This window comes from Corella eumyota, chromosome 1 (assembly GCF_963082875.1).
Source record: "Corella eumyota chromosome 1, kaCorEumy4.1, whole genome shotgun sequence".
Taxonomy (NCBI): domain Eukaryota; kingdom Metazoa; phylum Chordata; class Ascidiacea; order Phlebobranchia; family Corellidae; genus Corella; species Corella eumyota.
This window is the reverse complement of record NC_137490.1, coordinates 11,261,489-11,280,812: the sequence shown is the minus strand read 5'-3', so window position 1 is coordinate 11,280,812 and position 19,324 is coordinate 11,261,489. Positions and strand designations below refer to the sequence as shown.

Genomic DNA, 19,324 nt, shown 5'->3' with positions numbered 1-19,324 from the left:
TAATATCTTGCTTAAACACGTTTTTTTAAGTTTGATTTTCTTTTTTTGCGACGATCTATCACTAATACAATTGTTACCAACAATTTATTTTCTAATATGTCACAAAGCGGAGAAAACAGTTATTTTACGTCACAAAACAGAGAAAACGGTTATTGTTGGTCATGGTGTAAACTTGAGTTAACTTACAAGTTTCATTAACAAAGATTGTAAATTAAAATAATATATTTAAATGGTATAATTATGTCAAGCACAACAGAATTTCTTTTTGAGGATGCAAGAAAGGAATTTAAGGTCAGTTTTTTTAATAAAAAAGTTTGGTAATATTTAACATAAATGCAATTGTTATGCAAGTGTATATTTTGCATGTACTATCAGTATCAGACTATATTGCATTTACAATTGTATTGCATTTGTATTCAACTATTTAAAACATGATGAGTTATGTGGTGAAAAAATAAAATAAAAACCATAACTGTGCAACAGTTAAGCAGTCTTACTGTCTTATGGGAATTATGCTTTAAGTTGGCGTTAATTTTATTTTTTATGTTTTATGACTTTGCGCAATAACCTATTTAAAATAAAAGCAACAATTAATTGTGCCTAAAACACTTGCTTTTTAAATCTATTGTACACATAGAATAGAATTAAAAATCTAATAAAAAATTACAAAAATATTACAGAAAATACTTCTTAAAGATATTGAAAACGGCAATAAAAAAGACACCCCTTCATTTGTTGAATTCCACTCAAAGTATGTTGGTTCAGAACCGGAAAAACGGACAGCTACAGATCAAACCCTAAGAGATTTAGTTGGTGTTTATATTAAGGATAAAAACACGATAAATAACCCAAACTTAATTGAAAAAATGCTTAATATAATAACATCATCAATTGCAGTTGGTAAACAAGGTAAATTTTATGTTTTTAAATTATAAAATTGTATATATATATATATAAATAAAAAAATAAATAAATTTGATATATACAGTTTATATAAATTTTTTTTTTACAAAAAAAAATAATAAGGAAAATATTTTAGGACTTTGCTCTCCAAGTATTCCTATTATTTTGCTTGGAGATATTCTTGATTGTTTTACACTAGACGCATGTGATGCCGTGTTTCAGTATATTGAAGATAGAGTGGCAATTTGGAAATCACCCTTGTTTTATACTGCTGGTAAATTTTAAACCAATTTTTTTTAATTGTTAGGTAATAGTATCATAAAAATTTAAGTTTGCTTTATTCTTTGTATATGTTTTATTAGGCATTGTTTAATGGTTTTTTAGTTTATATTACTCCTTTATTTAATTTAAAATCAGGTAAAAATTATCTTCTGCGAATGTGTAATGATTTATTAAGGAGACTTTCACAATCTAAGAACACTGTGTTTTGTGGTAGAATTCAACTTTTTTTGGCTCGCTTGTTTCCATTGTCTGAAAAATCTGCCCTGAATTTAGTAAGTAGATGCTTTTTAACAACATTTTTTACTTTTATGCTTGTTTAATAAGTTTTTTAGACTTTTATTTAATTGTTACTAGTATAAACATTAAAAAGAAATACAACTGATGATTTTATAATTTGTAGGTGAGTCAATTTAATTTGGAGAACATCACAATCTTCAATAAAGATTCTCAAACAACAACCCTCAGTATCCCACAGGAGGTTCAAGAAAAAACAGAAGAACAAAAAGATGATGATGTTATAATAATTGAAGATAAAGATGAGAAGATGGAAGTAGAGGATGTGAAAGAAAAATTAAAGAAAAAAGAAAGGTTTTTGTAATTTAAAAAAAAATTTTTTATACAAACACTTTTTAAAAACTTTTATACATACAAATAGAACATTTTTATTTTACACTTATGTGTATAGATGTTTTTTTAAAGAAGTAAATAAGTTCCTTAAAAAATCTCAAACATTTTTTGTTATGTCCATCTTGCAGCGGGGGAATTGTTGATTACCAGTTATACAAAGACATTTGGAGTCTTCAAGATATTTTCAGATATCCAGTTCAATGTTATACTAAAGCTTCGTGGGCAACTTTTACACAGGTATTATAAATTTTGTCTTGATACAATTTAGCAGTTAGTTAATTTGCTTTTAGTTGGGCATTTGTTACTGAATATCAAAACATTATTATCTGTTGATCACCAATGGTTATTAACTACATGATAAATTACCTAAAATCAAGATTACTTATATTTATTTTTTTTTTTAGAATGCAGATAACGTTTTCCGTGTTTTTGAAAGTTTTAAATTGGATGAAGTTCAAGGTGGTCATAAAATTAAAACTCCACATCATAAAAGGTTAATTGCATATTTAATTTTTAACTATAAATTGGTAAGTATTACGATATGAATCCAAATATTTATGCTAGCCAAAATTTTTTTTATTCAGAAATTAATAAATCTTTTAGCTGTATTATATATGTTTTTTTAAATATAACCTTCATGGTATTTTATTGAATTTTTTTTATGCTAGTTTCGCCAATTAATAAAAGCTTTATTTGTTATTTAGAGCATATTTCTCCAAGTTCTTAACATCGGAAAAGTTAACCGACTTACAATTGAATGACGGCCTTTTTCGAAGACAAATCTTAACTCAGTTTCTAATTTTGTTTCGTTATCTCAACGCTAAAGTTAAATTTAAGGGGTATATAAGTATTTTTTGCAAAGTCATAGCTAAATATTTAATGATGCACTGGCATAAGCTGACAATTTAACTTAAAAACTTTTAAAATAGTTTGACAATTTTTTTTAAATTTGTAAATTTATCATAATATTGTATAAAAGCTTATAACTTTAGTAATTTTTTTTTTAATTTTCAGACCCAGTTTTGTGTTAAGCGAATCTCAAAAAAAGTGGATTAGTGAAACTGAAACCAAGATTTACAATTTGTTAAAAGAAACTCCTCCAAATGGTAAACATTTTGCCAAATATATTCGGGTAAGTTTATATCAAAACAATATTAAAATGTTTTTTATCTTAACAACATTTTTTTGTAATATATCTAACTTCTATTTGGTTTTAAATTAAATTGTTCTTTATTTGTGTTATGTAGTTGCACACAATGTTTAATCAATCAGGTTTAGGTTGACAATTTATTATATTCATTACACACAAAACACAAACTGCACACTTTACAACCTATTTTAAAAAAGCCTCAGAAACGGGACAAACACAAGCAAAGCTAGACTATCGGCAAATACTGGACAATTACACCAAAAAATACTTGAGACTGGACAATTACACCAAAAAATACTTGAGACTGGGTTAAGATTTTGAAAGCTGCTTTATGTTACATTGGAAGTTGGCCCTCTCACATCGAATAAAAAAAAAACAAATTTAAAAAATAAATTTAAAAATTAAATTTGTGTTTATTTAGCATATTTTAAATCGAGAGGAATATTGGATCCACTGGAAAAACGAGGGATGTCCAAGTTTTATGAAAACAAAGACATCTAAAAATGATTCAGAAGAAACTAATGAACCATCTAAAAAGAGAAAAAGATCATGTATTGCTGAAGATTTTATTGCAGGAACACCAATTGGAATGGGAAGGTGGTTATAATATTTTTTTTTATTTTAATACTTTAAAAATATATTTTTTATTTTTAGAAATAATTTTATAAAATTAATATTGTTATAATTGTGATGCATTGTTTTTTTTTAGTCCTGAGTTGACCCGCTTATGGAATATTTGTCCAGACAACCTTGCTGCTTGTAAGTCAACTAATCGTGAATTTCTTCCCTCCCTTCAGGACTTCTTTATGGAAAGCGTCGAACAAAACGATCCAAAAAATGAAATTGAAGAACAATATAAGTTAGATTCTGCTCAAAAATATAATATAAATATATAAAATGATTTAAACAAATTTGATACACCTTTTGCCACATTAATTTTCTGATAACAACTGTTTAAAGATTTTTTTTAAAAGTGCAAATTTTTTGTCATTTTTTTGTACTTTTTAGGTCAATAAACAACTCAAACTTTCAATGGAAGGCATTGCGACTACTTTCAAATAGAAGTCAGTTATTTTTTATGAGCCAACCGATTCAATTGCAGTTTAAAAACGTTTCTGAATATCTAAACACAACAATCAACAAAGTTGCCAAAGATTTTCCAGTGAGCAAATAAAAATTTTTGTTACTTTTATTTATTTAAGAGTGAGAAAATATCATTGCTAATTTTACCAAAAAATTTAATATTATACCAGTATTAAAAACACTTAGCATTTATTTACAAGTATAGTCTAAAAAAAAATTTTAAATTAAAAAAAAAATTTAGGAAGTTTCAGTAAAAGAGGATGTAGAAGTGGAGAATGAGGAAGAAGGAGGATTATCAGGAGAAATTCCTGAAGAGGAACTAGCGGAAGAAACTCCTCCTGAGGAAGTTAAAGAAGTTGAAGGTATGTTTAATAAAACAACTAATTTGTTAATTAATGCAATTTTAAATAAATAAAATTTGCCAATGAATGATCAAGAGTAAGAGTTATTTTATTTCTTATTTCAATATTATTGTTTGTGTGTTAATTTTTAGGTATTGCGACATTTAAAATTTTTTTAAATTTTTTATTTAGAAATGAAGGTTGAGGAAATGTTAAATGAAAATAATGAACTTGATGAAGTTGAAGATTCGAGTTTGCTTGATGGGGATGATGGTCTTGATCAAACTTCTGGTAAAAAACCTTTGAATATTTAGTTTTAGAAAACAAAATTTCTTATATATTGCCATGATTTTTTTAATGTTTAGGCTAATTTAAATATCTGAATCAGAATATAATTTGAATTGGTAATTTATAAAAAGCAATGTTTTTAAAAATGTATTTCCACGAACTACATTCAACTTTTAGTTTTTACCTTTTACATAAAAATCTGTTTTAGAATCAACAAACTTAGAAAAGTTGACGAGCAACGACTTAACAACTTATGCGACCAAGATTGGATCCAATTGGTTAAAACTTGCCCCTGCCTTAAACATGAAACCAAAAGATATTAAAGAAATTAAGGAAGATTCTGATGATGTCGTTCTTCAGGTTAATAAACATGTTTAAGTCTAATTTAACTTATTTCTAAATTATTTGGCAGTACTGGTGATTTTTTTACATTAGCATGTGTTAAAAGAGGGTATTTTTTCAGGCTCGTCAGCTACTGGTGACCTGGCAAGATTTGAAGGGAAGTTCAGCAACTTTGGGAAAACTTTCAGAAGCTTTAGAATCTTGTGGACTTGAACATGTTGCAAATGAAATATAATCAGATTATTATTTTCTCTGCACATGAGTTTTAACAGATAGAAAATAAAATATTTGTTAATACTGATGTGCAGATGCCGGAAAAAAACAAAAGAGTGTGTAGATGATTTTTTTAAAATTAATAACATTTTTGGTAGAAAATAAAAAGCCAAATTTAAAAAAATTCGTATTTTGCATTAAAAAATCTGAATTTCACTAGCATAGCAGCGATTTTGTAGAGTAGGTATGTATAATAAAGAAAAAGTGATACAAAAACGCATTTTGGCACTGAGGTTTTTTTGATTTTGTACAAATTAATGCAATTATTCTCTAAAAAATTTTAATAAGTAAAACATCCGTATAGGTTACAAAGTAAATTTAACCGATATCAGCCTAAATCTTTAGATTCAGATTTGTAACGTTTTGGATACCCTCCATTATCTTTCCTATAATAAACTAAGATATTATGTTTGTTCACGTGCTTACAGACTGATATGCGTGAGTAATTTGTAAGCTTTGTTTTGTTGTTGTTACGAGAAAGATTAGTTTACAATAGCTACCAGTTTTCGACATGACTACGTTTAATACAAAAGTTGAAAATTAAAATAAGTAAATAAATAAAATTAATATGTTGTTTTAAAACATTTTTACAAATAATAATATAAAAAGATGTTATCGGATGCAGTTGATGACAGCACAGACGACAACGTTGTTTTTGAAGCAACATATCATGATGTTCAAATTAAATACGTAAGTTTGAAAAATAGCTAACCCATTTTTGGTAAAAGGGTACTACAAATACGTATGTGAATTAAGTTAAGTGTACTTGATTTTGTTGCTGTATCCAACTTTATGGTTAAGGCTAATGGTGGCCTTATTATATACCATTGCCTTATTATATTTTAGGTTGAAATAGTAAATCCATCCAACACTGTCAAATTTGAGGATAGCAAAACTAACCACAATGAGAAACCAACTTTAAAACAGATTTTAAAAACTAATTCCAATGACGATAATGAAAGAAAACTAGAAAATTATGATGAATATGTAGGAATAATGGTATCAAATTTTTGCCAAAAGTCAAAAACCAAATTAAATATATTTCTAATTGAAACTATTTTATTTTTAGAAAACTTCTAATAATAATAACATTTATCAAGATAAACCAGTTAATGAAGGTAATCTAACAACGAGCATTATGTTTAATATTAAATTTTGTAACTTACTTTTAATATCAATTCTAACTATCTTTCTTATTGCAGGAGTATTACCTGTTGTTACCATACCGATGAAGACACCAAATGAGTTACGTGTGGAGTCCAAGGCGTTAAACAAAGTTGACCCCATCATTGAAAATCACAATGAGCAAAAAATACGTCATCGCGAGGAGCTATTGCAAAGAAAACAAGAAATAATAAACAGTATCACTCGATTTACAAAACGTTCAAGTGCAAAACCTAGAAAGAAAAGTGCACATGGTTCCAAATATTATGAGGTGAATTTATGTAAATAAATAAGTGGCATTTAATATACAGTATATACATTTAATTTATATATGGTATATATACTTAAAGTTTGAATTTTATATTTAACTTGACATGAATAAATTATTTCTGTTTTCAAAATTGTGAAGTGCAGTTTCTATATACATTTTATTAAACCTCTAGATCAAAATTACTTGTATTATTATTTAATTAATTTTTGAATAAATATTTTATATGGGCATATTTTTTTTTTTTTTTTTTTTTATATATTTTTTTATAGGCATTATAGTTTTGTAAAATTAATTTAATTGAAAACTTACAGTTGTTACTTCTTTATTTGATACAGGTTTCACCCGGGGTTATTATACCTGAAAGACCGATCTCCAGAGTCACTTCAGGAAGTTTTATTGAAAATCGATTTGAACATGATTTAAACGCACGAGCGTAAGTATCCATTGAAAACACTTCACTTTATTTCAAGTGTATATTTAACCTTCTTTGTAGATATTTGTGAAAAGCAGCCTAACTGCAAACAATATATATTTGATAACTGTTGCAAGATACAATAAGATTAATATCTAGAGGCTACAGGCTTTTTTAATAGCAATTCTGAAAACAAATTGATGTTGTCTTAGAATTTATAATGTAAATCTAGAAAGGTTAATTTAACATTTTTTGTGCTATAGTTTTTAAGTGAGGTATTGTCTGGTTTCAGTTTTATTGTTTTACCTTTGCCTAACAACAAAGCAATATCATTTATTTAATCATTTAATATCCATGTCATTTTATTTAATATAAACATTTAATTACATGGTTTCAATTTTATAACATGTTTATATCAAAGGTCAAATTTATTTTTTAACCTTTTTAATGTCATAAGGTGTATATGTGGTATTCAGAAAGACAGTAATTTTGAGTTTAGCAAATTGGAAAGGATTTTTTTAATATAACACTGGTTTATTAGGTTTTTTACAGAATAAGTATAGTCTATTTTTGTTAGATTATTTTATTCATTTTGATACATGTTATAATAGCCCTAGTTTGGCGAATTTTTAGATCAACTGTTCCTAATCGAACAACTAGAAGAGTGTGGACTGGAAAGCGATCAGCAAGCAGTCGACCAATTAGCAGCTTTTCTTCATCACGTTTCCGCTTTGATGAACAGATGGCTGCAAAACCCAACTTATTTGTAAAAATGCCATTTAAGCAAGTTCCAGTTATTACATTGGATAAAAATTACAAAGTTCCGGTATACTGAATTTATAATTGCAAGATAATGTAATTTTTTTTAAAGTTTATTATTTCTATGTGAAAAGAATAGTTTACATTTTAAAAGTCAAAATTGTAAAAATTGTAATTTTTTTACTTTAAACTATACATGTGATTTTTAATAGGTATTATCTTTAAAGAGTTGGTTCGGTCGTAGAGTTTCTTTTTTAATTATGTTGGAATTGACCAATTTTTAAAATAATGGTATCCTCATGCAAGTTGGAAACATTCCAACATAATTAAAAAAGAAACTCTACGACCGAACCATATCTTTAAAAAAATAATATATAGTAGTTATTTAAAAAAAATATTATAGGATGAACTTATTCTTCCAAACGAAGAGATGCGAGTTACAACTGCATTTACAGTGTCAAGAGTCAGGCATGCCATAAACAGACAAATTACACCTTCTAGGCCTGAAACCAGGCAAGGAAGATTGCTTAAGGCAAGATTAAAACCACTGGAACCAGTTTCGGTAAAAAAAAATTTTACCGCTTATCTTTTTGAATAAGATAACTTTTTACATTTACAAAATTAAAACTAAAGATTTGTAAGCAGGTTATTTAAAAATAAGGAATATGTTTGCAAAAAAAAAATACAAAAAATGTATTAACACGATGGAATATATCTGTATATAGAAATAATAAAGAATTTTGTATTAAAATATTAAAAGACTTTGTATAAAAGGCTAATTAAAGCATACACGATCAAAAATCTTTGTATAAACTGGGGTGTTGAACATTAATTAAGAACATAATACCTTCCTCCTATCAATTACATCAGTTGTTTTCAAATAAAACAATCAAAAACAAACAACAAGACTTGTTGGTATTTAAGTTGCGCCTACTTTTTTATTATACTCAGTTGATAAATCTTATTTTATCTCAAGTTTTTTTTCAGTTATGTAAATACACTCGAAAACAGTTTTTTGCTAATACGATATACTTTGTTTCACTTTTTTTTATTAGAATTATTATTGATTTTATTTTTTCAATTAAATATGTATTTATTAAATATATTAAAGAAACTTATTTTCTTTGTGTTTTTCAGCATAACAGTGGACCACGAATATATTCATGTCAAGGAATTCAACCTGAGCGTAGAAAGAAAACAACAAGCTCACCGCCACCAAGTCGCCTGAGACGATTGAAGGAACAATATTTGGAGGTTTAATTATTGGGGACTTTGAATTTGAGGGAATGGAAAATGAAGGAATCGAAAAATAAAAAAACGGAAATTGTAGGAAAGTGAAAAAAAGAGAGGCGGAATTAAAAAAAAAAATAAAACGCGAAATTCTGTTGACTGTTTATTTGTATTTAAGTCAATATTATTTGAGATATAAACGGGCATTTTACAGAAGAGGGTTGGGGTATGCTGGGGTAATAAAAATTAACTCATTACCGCTCATCAGTTCTCGAACAAATGACAGTAATCCTAAATAAACAGTCGACGCTATTTTCGCGTTTTAGTATTTAAGATTCCTCCCTCTCCCCTTTTTCTTTCCTTTATTTCCCGGTTTCTTTATTTTCTGTTTCCTTCATTTTCTGTTCCTTCATTTTCCGGTTCCTTCATTTTCCGTTCCTTCATTTTCCTTTCCTTCATTTTATGGTACCTTCATTATCTGTTCCTTCAATTTCCATTCCCTCATTTTCAGGCGACCCTAATTATTAACAGAAAAACAATTAACAATAACTGTTTTTCTGATAATTTTTTTTTGTATTAAAAAAAGTGAATATTACTTGTTTTATTATTTTTTTTATTTTTAAATATTTTTAAATTAATTTGTTTTGAAAAAGATGTGTAAAAGATATAAGGAGAATAACACAATAGAAAATGAATATATGAGAAGATTACAATCTACAAGTCCAGACCAATCCATCCACCCTCCTTCACCCCAACCGTAAGTTTATGACAAAAAAATATATTCAAAACAAGATTTAAAAAAATGAATATTAAAAATTTTTCCTAAAATTTTTTTATAGAGATGAATCCGAGTTTTTAGAAGATGAATTTCAGTTGCAAAAAGATTCACTTTTTGGTGGAATGGAATCAACTGTAGATAACACAATGTATGAGAAATATGCCAGAAATACAAAAAATAATAATCAGTTGGCATCTCAAATGGGTTTAATGAGATTAGAGAGAAATGTTATTTATTAGAAAATTATTTTTTTACAATTCTGAAGATATGGAAGTTACTTTAAATCAGTTTTTTAAATTTTTATAATCAATTTTTTTAAGTTTGCCTTTTAGGACAATTTTATATTTCAAACAGTTAAATTAGTTTAATCATGTTTTTTGAAAATAATTGCAATATAACAATTATTTTTTAAGATGAAAACATTTTTATATTATTTATTTTAGGTTTTTATCAGCCATAGTAGTCTATTTTTATCGTTAAACCAAATATTATTGTTATTATTTATATTTGTTTTACACTGTGTTTTTTAGCAATGGGTATTTTTGATTCTTATATTTTTAAGTTTTTATGTATTAAAAAAATTACCTCATTTTGGCCTTTTGGTATAAACTAAAACAAAAGGATTGAAAAAGAATACTAGGTAAACTCTTATACAACTATGTAATACAATTTTTATGATATTCCAAATAATGTATTAATAAATTTAATTTTACAGGAACTCAAAGTTATAACAAACTCATTGTTTTCATGTTATAGCATCAGGCACTAATTTGTTTTAAAACCAAAAAGTTATCAACACATTTTAAAATTAAAACCTTATAAAAAAAATTTAAATTAAAGTCTTTTTAATACAGCTAAAAACAAAGAATTTTAAAATTTAAAAATTAGTGAGCATTCTCACTCTTAATTAGTGAGCATTCTCACTCTTTTTTTAACAATTATGACTATCATATTATTTTTATCAGTACATAATTTTATTCAGTGCCCTATGTATTTTTAAATCCAAACTACTTTTATATTTCATAATATGCAGTATAATTTACAGAAAGGAAATGGTTTTATTGCCTTTTTTTCTGTGACTTTTTGAAATCATCATGCTAATAAATTATGCCAACGAATTAACTTTTGTTAAGGGTAGAGTAAAAATGGTAGAATTATCCAAAATACAATGCAAACTCATGGTACTCTAATATTTGTTAGCAGCTAAATGTAAATGTTATAAACAACTTTGTACCTCGATCATAAAAATATATGTGTGGAAACTCATTTTTATTTGCATTTTTTAAATACACACAACTAATTTGATTAGAACAAAAAAACTTTTATATTGGTTCACTGTAACAAAAATATTTACATGGTACAGGGGTATTGAATTTTAAATGTGTTTCGATATTACATTAACTTGTTAATTTCAGATTTTGTAGAATTTAATTATAAAGTATTCAACCCTACTCTGGATTATACAATTAAGCATACTTCATTTCTACATTGTATTTTATGTAGTTCTAACACAATTAAATTATTTTCATTGTGATATAGTTGTAAGTTGAATTCTTCTGCGTTTATCAGTGTCTTTATTTTGTTTTATAATTTTGCTTTCTTTTTTTTGAAAGGAGTCAGAAGTTGGTGAAAGGGTAGTTGTTGGTTGCACTGGGATCAATGCAACTCGACGAGGTTTAGGGGAGCTAAATAACAAAAAATGTAATACAAAAAGAAAAGTTTTCGACATACTGCCAGTTACTGAATAGATTATGCCCGTTGACTATGAGGTTATCTTAAAATAGCTTTAACCAGTAGGCTTAACATATTTGTGAGCAAAATTGTCTCTTTCTACGCAGTAAACAGTAGAAATAAAGAACAATTACCTTAAAGAAGTAGTGCTGTTAATAATGTTTGGAGGTGTATTAGTGATAACTTCATCCTGTAAAAATTGCTAGTAAAAATTATAACATCTAATTTCAAAGATTTTTTACTCAAATGTTTTTAACATAACTTTTAGTTAAAATAGCCTTTTATCCTTTTATGAACAAGCTAATTAATACAAATACATACTACATTATTTTCTTGCCCAGAAATGTTATTGGTTTTAAGTGTTGCACAGTTCTCTTCTTCACTTGGATTTAAGCTAGATGCATCAATACAACTGGAAATGAAATATTTTTCACCCAGCTCATTTGGTTCAAATTGAATAACTGAACAAAACCCATCCCTTGACGATATGGCAAGAAAAGAAGCATCTGAACTCCTTTAATTTTACAAAAAATTAATAATTATATTAAACAGGATTACTTAGAAATTTGTAAATAGGTAAAAGTATGCCAAAACCCCTAAATTCTCAACTTAATAATAACAAAATTTTACCAAAATTTAAAAGTTAGTTATTATAGAAATACCAGCTTAAATCAGTTATTGCTGCATAATGTATATTAGCAATAAGAGCAAAGGGTGCAAGATGTTGTGTGTCGTAAATCAATACTGTTTCACTAGAAGCTACAGCAAAAATCAAGCGGTAATCTAACTTGAAGTAAAGGCCTAAACATTATAAAAAGCTTTGTTTAAAAATGTGGTATAGATGCATATAAAAATCATCAACAAATTTGAAATAGACCAAGACCTTTTTAAATTATAAAATTGATAACAGAAGAAAAAAACAAAGTAAATGTTTACCATTTTCAGTCGAATCCTTTTTTAATTGAAACAGCACTGGACAACAGGCCACAATACTGGCAGGTTCTGAAAGGCCAGGCAGATAGGCAACTGGTTTAGAAAGATTTGCACGCGAAAATAAAAGGACAGTATTTATCTACAATATAAAATTTATTTTTTTACTTTTGGTAGTTAAAAATGTTGCAAAAAAAAAGTAACAAAAAGAAATGTTATATATGCTGACACCTGTTGGGAAGAACCTTCTTCAGTTAAACAAGAGGCAGGAGTAATTAACATTTTCCCATCAGGAGTAAAACTTAATCTTCTGCGTACAACTGACTCATCGTGAAATATTCTTTGCAGTTTTTGTGTCACATTTGTCTCACCTTTAACTTGGTAAGGTTGGTTCATTTTATTAATGCAGAAAGCCATTTTGCGAGTATGTATATTGTAAATACGAGTTGATCTAAAATATTTGTAACACTTAAAAAAAATCAAATTTCAATATTTATTGTAATAGTAATGAATTTGATTTATTTTCCATTTCTGGGGGTTTTATATTTAAATGTATTTAAAAACAGGTTTTTAAAATGTCATACCTATCACAACTCATAGCAGCAACATATTTTCCAAGTGGGTCCCAACTAACTCCATTTACGAAATGTTTTGCATCGTTAAACATAGCCAATTTTTGACCCTTCTCCACATCCCATAATATTGCTGTATGGTCTACAGACCCGGTCACTATACAAGTATCATCACTGGACCATGATAAATCATTAATATCTTCCAAATGACCTCTACAATATAAATATTGATAAATTTAATACTTTATGTAAATTGTATTTAGAATAAAAATGTTTTATTTTTACAACTACTAAGTGAAAATAAAAAAAAATCATTGAATTTATAATGAATTACATAATAACCTTAAAACTTTTGTTGAACACCATGTTTCAACATTTTTTCCCTCTTCATCAAAAATATTTAAACCTGGTTCATTTTTTTCTGACAATTTCCATAAAACAATTGTGGCATCTGAAGAAAATATAAATATTTTAAAATTCTCGTTTTAATAAAAGTTACAGCGCCACATTTTTTTTAATATCATACCATCTCCTGCAGATGCTAAAATTTTGCTGCTTTTTGAAAATCGAACAATATTAACTGCCTTATCATGCCGACTTAGATTGGAAAGAAATTTTATTGTCCCACCAACATATTGCCAAATCTACGTAAAATATAAATTTTTGACTTGAACATATAAATTAAATATATATGACAATAGAATTTCAGTGTAATGTTACTTGAACAAGATTGTCAAAAAATCAGTAATATTTACTAAGTCGAGGTTGATGAAACTTATTTTGTAATAAATTTAAAAATGATTAATCACCCGGACATTTGAGTCTAATCCAGCTGTAGCCAACCTTATTATTGAACCTGAATTGAGTTGAAAATCTACTGAAAATATTGCCTCTTTACCATGCCATGAAATTTCGGGTGTATTTACTTTCATAATTATAAAATAAGCAAGTTAGAATCAGGAAAAAGTTGGTCTTCGTTATTTACTATTAGTATAAATTAACTTATATAAAATAAACAGATTAACCTAACTATAAAAACAAAACAATATTTTACTCAAAAATGGATTGAAAGAGTGAAAAAACTTTGCCTAAGAAAAAAATAAAATTTAACCCCAATTTTTTTATTTTAATTGTAAAACTTTTTTTTTAAATTATAGAAGTAATAGCATGTGAATATCATGTAAACAAATTATTACGCGCCAAATAATTCGTCAGCTGACTACACGCTTGAACAAGTTTCATAGACATCTTACAGATTTTCAATTTGGCGCTACAGAGTAAATTCCGCAAATGATCAAAGGTGCAAAAAATTGTATACAAACACGTTTTTTTTTACTTTTACTTAAAAACTGTAAACATGATTGAAGATGACCAGCGTATTAAAGAAATAAAAAAACGTATAAAATCGTACAAGGATTTTCCGAAAAAGGGGATAGATTTTAAAGATATTTTTCCGTTATTTGAACAACCGTCTTTATTGCCGGACATCGTTAAATTAATGTCAGAACATTTGACCAAAAATTTTTCCGACGATAAGGTCGATTACGTATTTGGTCTTGATTCGAGAGGGTTTTTATTTGGACCCCAATTGGCTTTATTGTTAAATACTTCATTTTTGCCTATTCGTAAAAAGGGTAAGTTACCCGGAAATGTTGCCAGCGTTTCCTATGAATTGGAATATGGCCAAGACAAAATTGAACTTCAAAAAGATGCAACAACGAAAGGGAAAAATTGTGTGATCGTAGATGACCTTATGGCTACTGGGGGTACAATGCGTGCAGCATGTCAGTTAGTTAAAGGTTGTGGTGTTAAGATATTAAGTTGTTATTGTGTGATTGAATTTGTAGATCTTAAAGGTGTTAATAAATTGCCAGAAGGTGTTTTATTTCACTCTTTAGTAAAATATTAATTTGTTGCGCAAAAATATGCATTTTAAAGTTTGTTCCATGTGTGGGCCTATTTTAATTATTTTAAAATTCTTTACCAATTGTTTAAATAAGTTGATATATGAATGTCGTTACTTTTTAATACTCAATTTTCATTTTTAGAGAAATTTATTTGATGCAATAACAGTAATGCCCCTATGTAATTTTTTAAAATTGTGTCATTTTGCTTTTAGAGTTAACTTAAACTTATTTATTCAAAATTGAATTGTTAAATAATGGAGGTTTCAACCCACACACTTTCCCTGCAACAAACTCTGAAAGGAGTTGAATCAAAGATTGCATTTTTGACGCAAACAAGTCAACAACACACACCTCAACAAACTGAAGAACTGAAGACTTACACAACTTTGAAACAAAATTTATTAAAAGATATACAAAGTAAATAAAGTTTTTTTAAGATCTTTTTAACAAGTTATTAAACACAAAATTATTACATATATATATATAATATTATTTATTTTGTAGGTTCCTTAACTTCATCCCCAATTCCAATAAACCAAACAATCCCACCACAAATTAATAACCCCCCAACAATACCCCAGCAACAAGTCATTCACCAGCAAGCCCCAGTTGTTATGTCACCCATGACCCAGATGAAACAACATACTAACTCGCTTACCCCAAAGCAGCAGACCCATGTAGTGCTGACAAAACCTAGACAACCAATTACACCATACATGCCCCAAACTAATAATGAAGGAGATGGAAAGGTAAAAAAATAAGACATTACACAGTACCCTGTTGTACAAGATTTATTTTATTAATTTCCTTGTAGTTTCATTACCATTCAAGATTGTGAAACTAGTCGAGTAATGTGTTTTCTAGTTGTTAAAAAAGAATTAAGTGTTGACCACTTTTCCATAAAAATTGAGGTCTCACAGAGTACTGGCCTGTAATATCAGTTTAGATTTTCCAATGAGTTTTCGACAGAAAACATATACTATTATAGTACTGGACAAAGGGTACTAACAGTTACTAACAAAGTTTGGCTGTGAAAATGCACTATATGTAATTTTTTTAAAATTATTTATATATATACGTTGGTTATTTCCAGGTATTTTATAGTATATTTTTTTGTGTACAGATTTTAAACAAACAAAGATTACAAGAATTAATTAAAGAAATCGACCCAACAGAGCAACTTGATGAAGATGTTGAAGAGGTATATTCAACATTTTAAAACTTTTAACATTTTACAAAAATTTTGTAAACAATTCAACAATAAATATTTATTTTTAAACTGTTAGATGTTGATGCAAATCACTGATGACTTTATTGAGCAAGTGGTGTCATCATCTTGTGAACTGGCCCAACATAGAAAATCAAATACATTAGAAGTTAAAGATCTTAAACTACATTTAGGTTTGTACCTATCACTATTATGTTAGTTTTTAAACAGAAACTTGAAGATAGCAAATAATTATAGCAGGGCAACTGATATTATAGGTGCACAGGTAAATATATATATAATGTGATTTAGGCTTTAAATAAACTAACTGCTATATTCTGGTAATGTAGAAAAACAGTGGAATATATCTATTCCTGGCTTTGGCTCCGACGAAATTCGAACTTTTAAAAAACCCACAGCTACAGATGCCCACAAACAACGATTATCGCTTATAAGAAAAGCAATGAAGAAATAAAATTACTTCCAAAATTCTTGATTAAAAATTGTTATTTTGACAAGGAGTGGAAAACTGTTACAGACAAAACACTTTACCCAAAGAACTTCCAGTAACTTAGTAATTCCTCCTTTTAAAATATAAAACTAGCAACAAATTTAAGTTATCTTGTTTTATCAAGTTTGCATGCAGCATAACAAAATCACTTAAAAATATAACATATATGTTTAAATAACGACGCCATAATATATATATACAATTTAATTTTACATTAAACTGCTAACAACTGTTATATAACAAAAAATAGGCTAGGTTATAAAAAAATTTAGTATTTTCATAAATTTTGTGTTTTTATGTTATAAAGCATAAAATGGGATACAGTGCGTCCTTTAAAAGTGCAGTTTGTATTTATTTTATATATACAATAAAGAAAATGTGTACTCCACATAAGTTTTAATCATACTTATTGAAGATCATTTTAATAAAAAGTTTACTACAAAGAATGTAGAATAGAAACAGTCCTAAACCCATCTAATGACATAATAAGAAATAACAAATTAATCCCATAGTTCTTCGGTTCTCCCAAACTTATAAATTACTGTGGCAAAAAATATAAGAGCATTTTGAAGGAACACTGCAATTCCGGGATATTGCTTATTATATTGTACTGTAAAAAAGAAAACTTATTTAGCATAAAACCATATGGTGTAATTAAACAATAACTAGGTTTCACATAATTTAATTTTACTTGTAACTTATTTTAATTAGGTTATTCGTACCATCAACAACATAGAGTCCAAATAAAATCCACATCGACGCAATTAAGGAACCAAAGGCTAAGATAAACCCAATCAACATCCAAATTCTGGCACCTAAAAGTTCAAAATTTAATCAATATATTTAGTTCTAGGAACAATTAAATAATTTTCGATCATTTACTAATTAAAAGACGTAACATTATGAATCATATTTTTCTGAAATAAAATTTAAAGTCTACATCTAAAATATTTTAAGGTATCTATAAAATAAACAGAAATAAAATGGGCTAAGTTTTGATGCAGTAAATTTTGTAATAACCCAATTTTTGGGTCCCTCTAAATATGCTGTGTGCAATGAGTGTAATGGGTGTAGTAAAGGTAGAAATGTGCATATTGGTAAATGATACTGAATGGGTGAATGGCCAGTGTGCACAACTACACAGTGTCATTTGGGTAACAGACTGACAAAATACAGAGTATAAGTGCCTGCATACATGTTAAGTTGGCATAACTACACCTTGGCCGGAAGATTTTTTTTTAAAAACAGCGGGGCATTTGAATTTTAATTACCGTGGTAAATTTTATTCTCGCTTATCTATGATCAGTTTTCCGGATAGTAAAATTGAAGTGACTGAGTGTGCACGCATACTAAAATTTTTGGTCTACGCGTGATTTATGTTAGCGTATTTAATTTTGTATTTATTATTAAAGCCAGACGTGCAAAACGCCAATTTCAGGCGTGCATTTTTTTTTTTTTAAACCTTGTGCGTGCATGCTGCCCTACTTTCCAGACTGGATTGCACAGCCATTTAGAAGAACCCCTAATTTTTTGCACTATTTATAACATATATTACCAGTGGTGCCTAGACAACCCTCCGAATATCCATCACCCCTGACTTGTCCATTCGACACCGCATTTATCCTGGTAAATATAAATGGGCCATTGAGTTATATTAAAGATCTGTTACTTTTCCAAGGGTATCTTTAAAAAAATGAATATTTCTAAAAAACATCTTACATTAAAAACGCAACAGAAGCTATTGCTCCACAAGCATGAACTGCATGAGGCATGGTGGTTGAATCTATTGCAGCAGCATCAATAGCAATCCACCAACCAGTAAAAAACTAAATACAAAAATTCATGGATATTACAGTGTTTTTCATTTAAAAAGGGAAAAAGGCACAGTTAGTACTTTAAAAGGGAAATTATTTAAAATATTTCTAAATCTAGTCTTTTATAGAAACGTTTAACATAATTACAGGCTGTTTTAACAGCTTACCAAAATGCCAGCAGTTATGGAAGCTACCGTATTTCTTTTATCGCCCAATTCTATACATGAACAGTCGCAAGTTGGACATTGAAAATTATCTAATATGCCAGCCATTTTATATTAAATGTATACCTTTAACCGTTAGTAGTTTAAAATTATCTTAAAAAACAGTCATGTGACGGAAAAAAAACGGTTTTAAGCAAAATTTGTTTATAACTTTACTTTTTGTTTTCAATCAGATGACTTAACAACAAAGGAAATGAGTGCTTTGTAACGACTGTCATTCTGCTAGAATTTTTTTTAATTCTAGCAAAACTCCGCATTTTTCCGCGTAATAAATGTTAATATATATTGTTAAATCGTTAATACAAAAATACCAAATGTAACTAGATTTATTTGATAAATAAAATATGGTTCGAAAATATTTGATTATTTTTAACATAAATTTTTATAAATAAAAAAAGATATGCATAAACATTAACTAAGAATATTACAAACCTTTGATTTTTAATAACGAAACAAGCATTTATATATTTAATACAAACAAAAACTAATATTTAACCCAGTTTTAAGTTGGCGATATTAGGATAT

At 27.6% G+C, this 19,324-nt stretch overlaps 6 protein-coding genes across 7 annotated transcripts; 4 read left to right on the top strand and 2 right to left on the bottom strand.

Moving 5' to 3' along the window:
* The first annotated feature begins 152 nt into the window (after nt 1-152).
* Nucleotides 153-5,406, top strand: LOC145764167 (THO complex subunit 1-like). The gene is made up of 16 exons (XM_082575764.1): nt 153-291; nt 681-909; nt 1,040-1,177; nt 1,321-1,457; nt 1,586-1,773; nt 1,941-2,049; nt 2,217-2,305; nt 2,517-2,651; nt 2,827-2,944; nt 3,384-3,559; nt 3,672-3,821; nt 3,971-4,124; nt 4,287-4,407; nt 4,579-4,677; nt 4,883-5,034; nt 5,138-5,406. The coding sequence occupies exons 1-16, from the start codon at nt 241-243 to the stop codon at nt 5,249-5,251; spliced, it is 2,160 nt and encodes a 719-aa protein (XP_082431890.1). The 5' UTR covers nt 153-240; the 3' UTR covers nt 5,252-5,406.
* A 360-nt stretch (nt 5,407-5,766) lies between these two features.
* On the top strand, nt 5,767-10,550 carry LOC145764169 (uncharacterized). Of its 2 annotated transcripts, none has more exons than XM_082575767.1 (10): nt 5,767-5,979; nt 6,136-6,276; nt 6,359-6,407; nt 6,492-6,724; nt 7,060-7,157; nt 7,770-7,962; nt 8,299-8,457; nt 9,033-9,149; nt 9,779-9,882; nt 9,965-10,550. In XM_082575767.1, exons 1-10 carry the CDS (start codon nt 5,899-5,901, stop codon nt 10,140-10,142), a joined length of 1,353 nt encoding a protein of 450 aa, XP_082431893.1. In that variant the 5' UTR covers nt 5,767-5,898; the 3' UTR covers nt 10,143-10,550. The 2 variants fall into 2 exon arrangements, with proteins under 2 accessions (XP_082431893.1, XP_082431892.1); XM_082575766.1 differs by having other exon boundaries at nt 6,136-6,288; nt 9,965-10,547.
* A 614-nt stretch (nt 10,551-11,164) lies between these two features.
* LOC145764168 (chromatin assembly factor 1 subunit B-like) lies at nt 11,165-14,155 on the bottom strand. The gene is made up of 10 exons (XM_082575765.1): nt 13,946-14,155; nt 13,663-13,780; nt 13,479-13,587; nt 13,149-13,349; nt 12,796-13,015; nt 12,571-12,706; nt 12,297-12,435; nt 11,956-12,148; nt 11,769-11,824; nt 11,165-11,588 (listed from the first exon to the last, which is right to left on the bottom strand). The coding sequence occupies exons 1-10, from the start codon at nt 14,066-14,068 to the stop codon at nt 11,429-11,431; spliced, it is 1,455 nt and encodes a 484-aa protein (XP_082431891.1). The 5' UTR covers nt 14,069-14,155; the 3' UTR covers nt 11,165-11,428.
* A 294-nt stretch (nt 14,156-14,449) lies between these two features.
* On the top strand, nt 14,450-15,256 carry LOC145763645 (adenine phosphoribosyltransferase-like). Its single transcript, XM_082575149.1, has one exon. It carries the CDS (start codon nt 14,494-14,496, stop codon nt 15,043-15,045), a length of 552 nt encoding a protein of 183 aa, XP_082431275.1. The 5' UTR covers nt 14,450-14,493; the 3' UTR covers nt 15,046-15,256.
* On the top strand, nt 15,241-16,734 carry LOC145763644 (uncharacterized). Its single transcript, XM_082575148.1, has 5 exons — nt 15,241-15,460; nt 15,548-15,792; nt 16,167-16,244; nt 16,330-16,444; nt 16,601-16,734. The coding sequence occupies exons 1-5, from the start codon at nt 15,298-15,300 to the stop codon at nt 16,723-16,725; spliced, it is 726 nt and encodes a 241-aa protein (XP_082431274.1). The 5' UTR covers nt 15,241-15,297; the 3' UTR covers nt 16,726-16,734.
* LOC145763646 (transmembrane protein 50B-like) lies at nt 16,727-19,010 on the bottom strand. Its single transcript, XM_082575151.1, has 5 exons — nt 18,743-19,010; nt 18,481-18,587; nt 18,317-18,384; nt 17,484-17,576; nt 16,727-17,371 (listed from the first exon to the last, which is right to left on the bottom strand). The coding sequence occupies exons 1-5, from the start codon at nt 18,845-18,847 to the stop codon at nt 17,262-17,264; spliced, it is 483 nt and encodes a 160-aa protein (XP_082431277.1). The 5' UTR covers nt 18,848-19,010; the 3' UTR covers nt 16,727-17,261.
* Between the last annotated feature and the right edge of the window lie 314 nt (nt 19,011-19,324).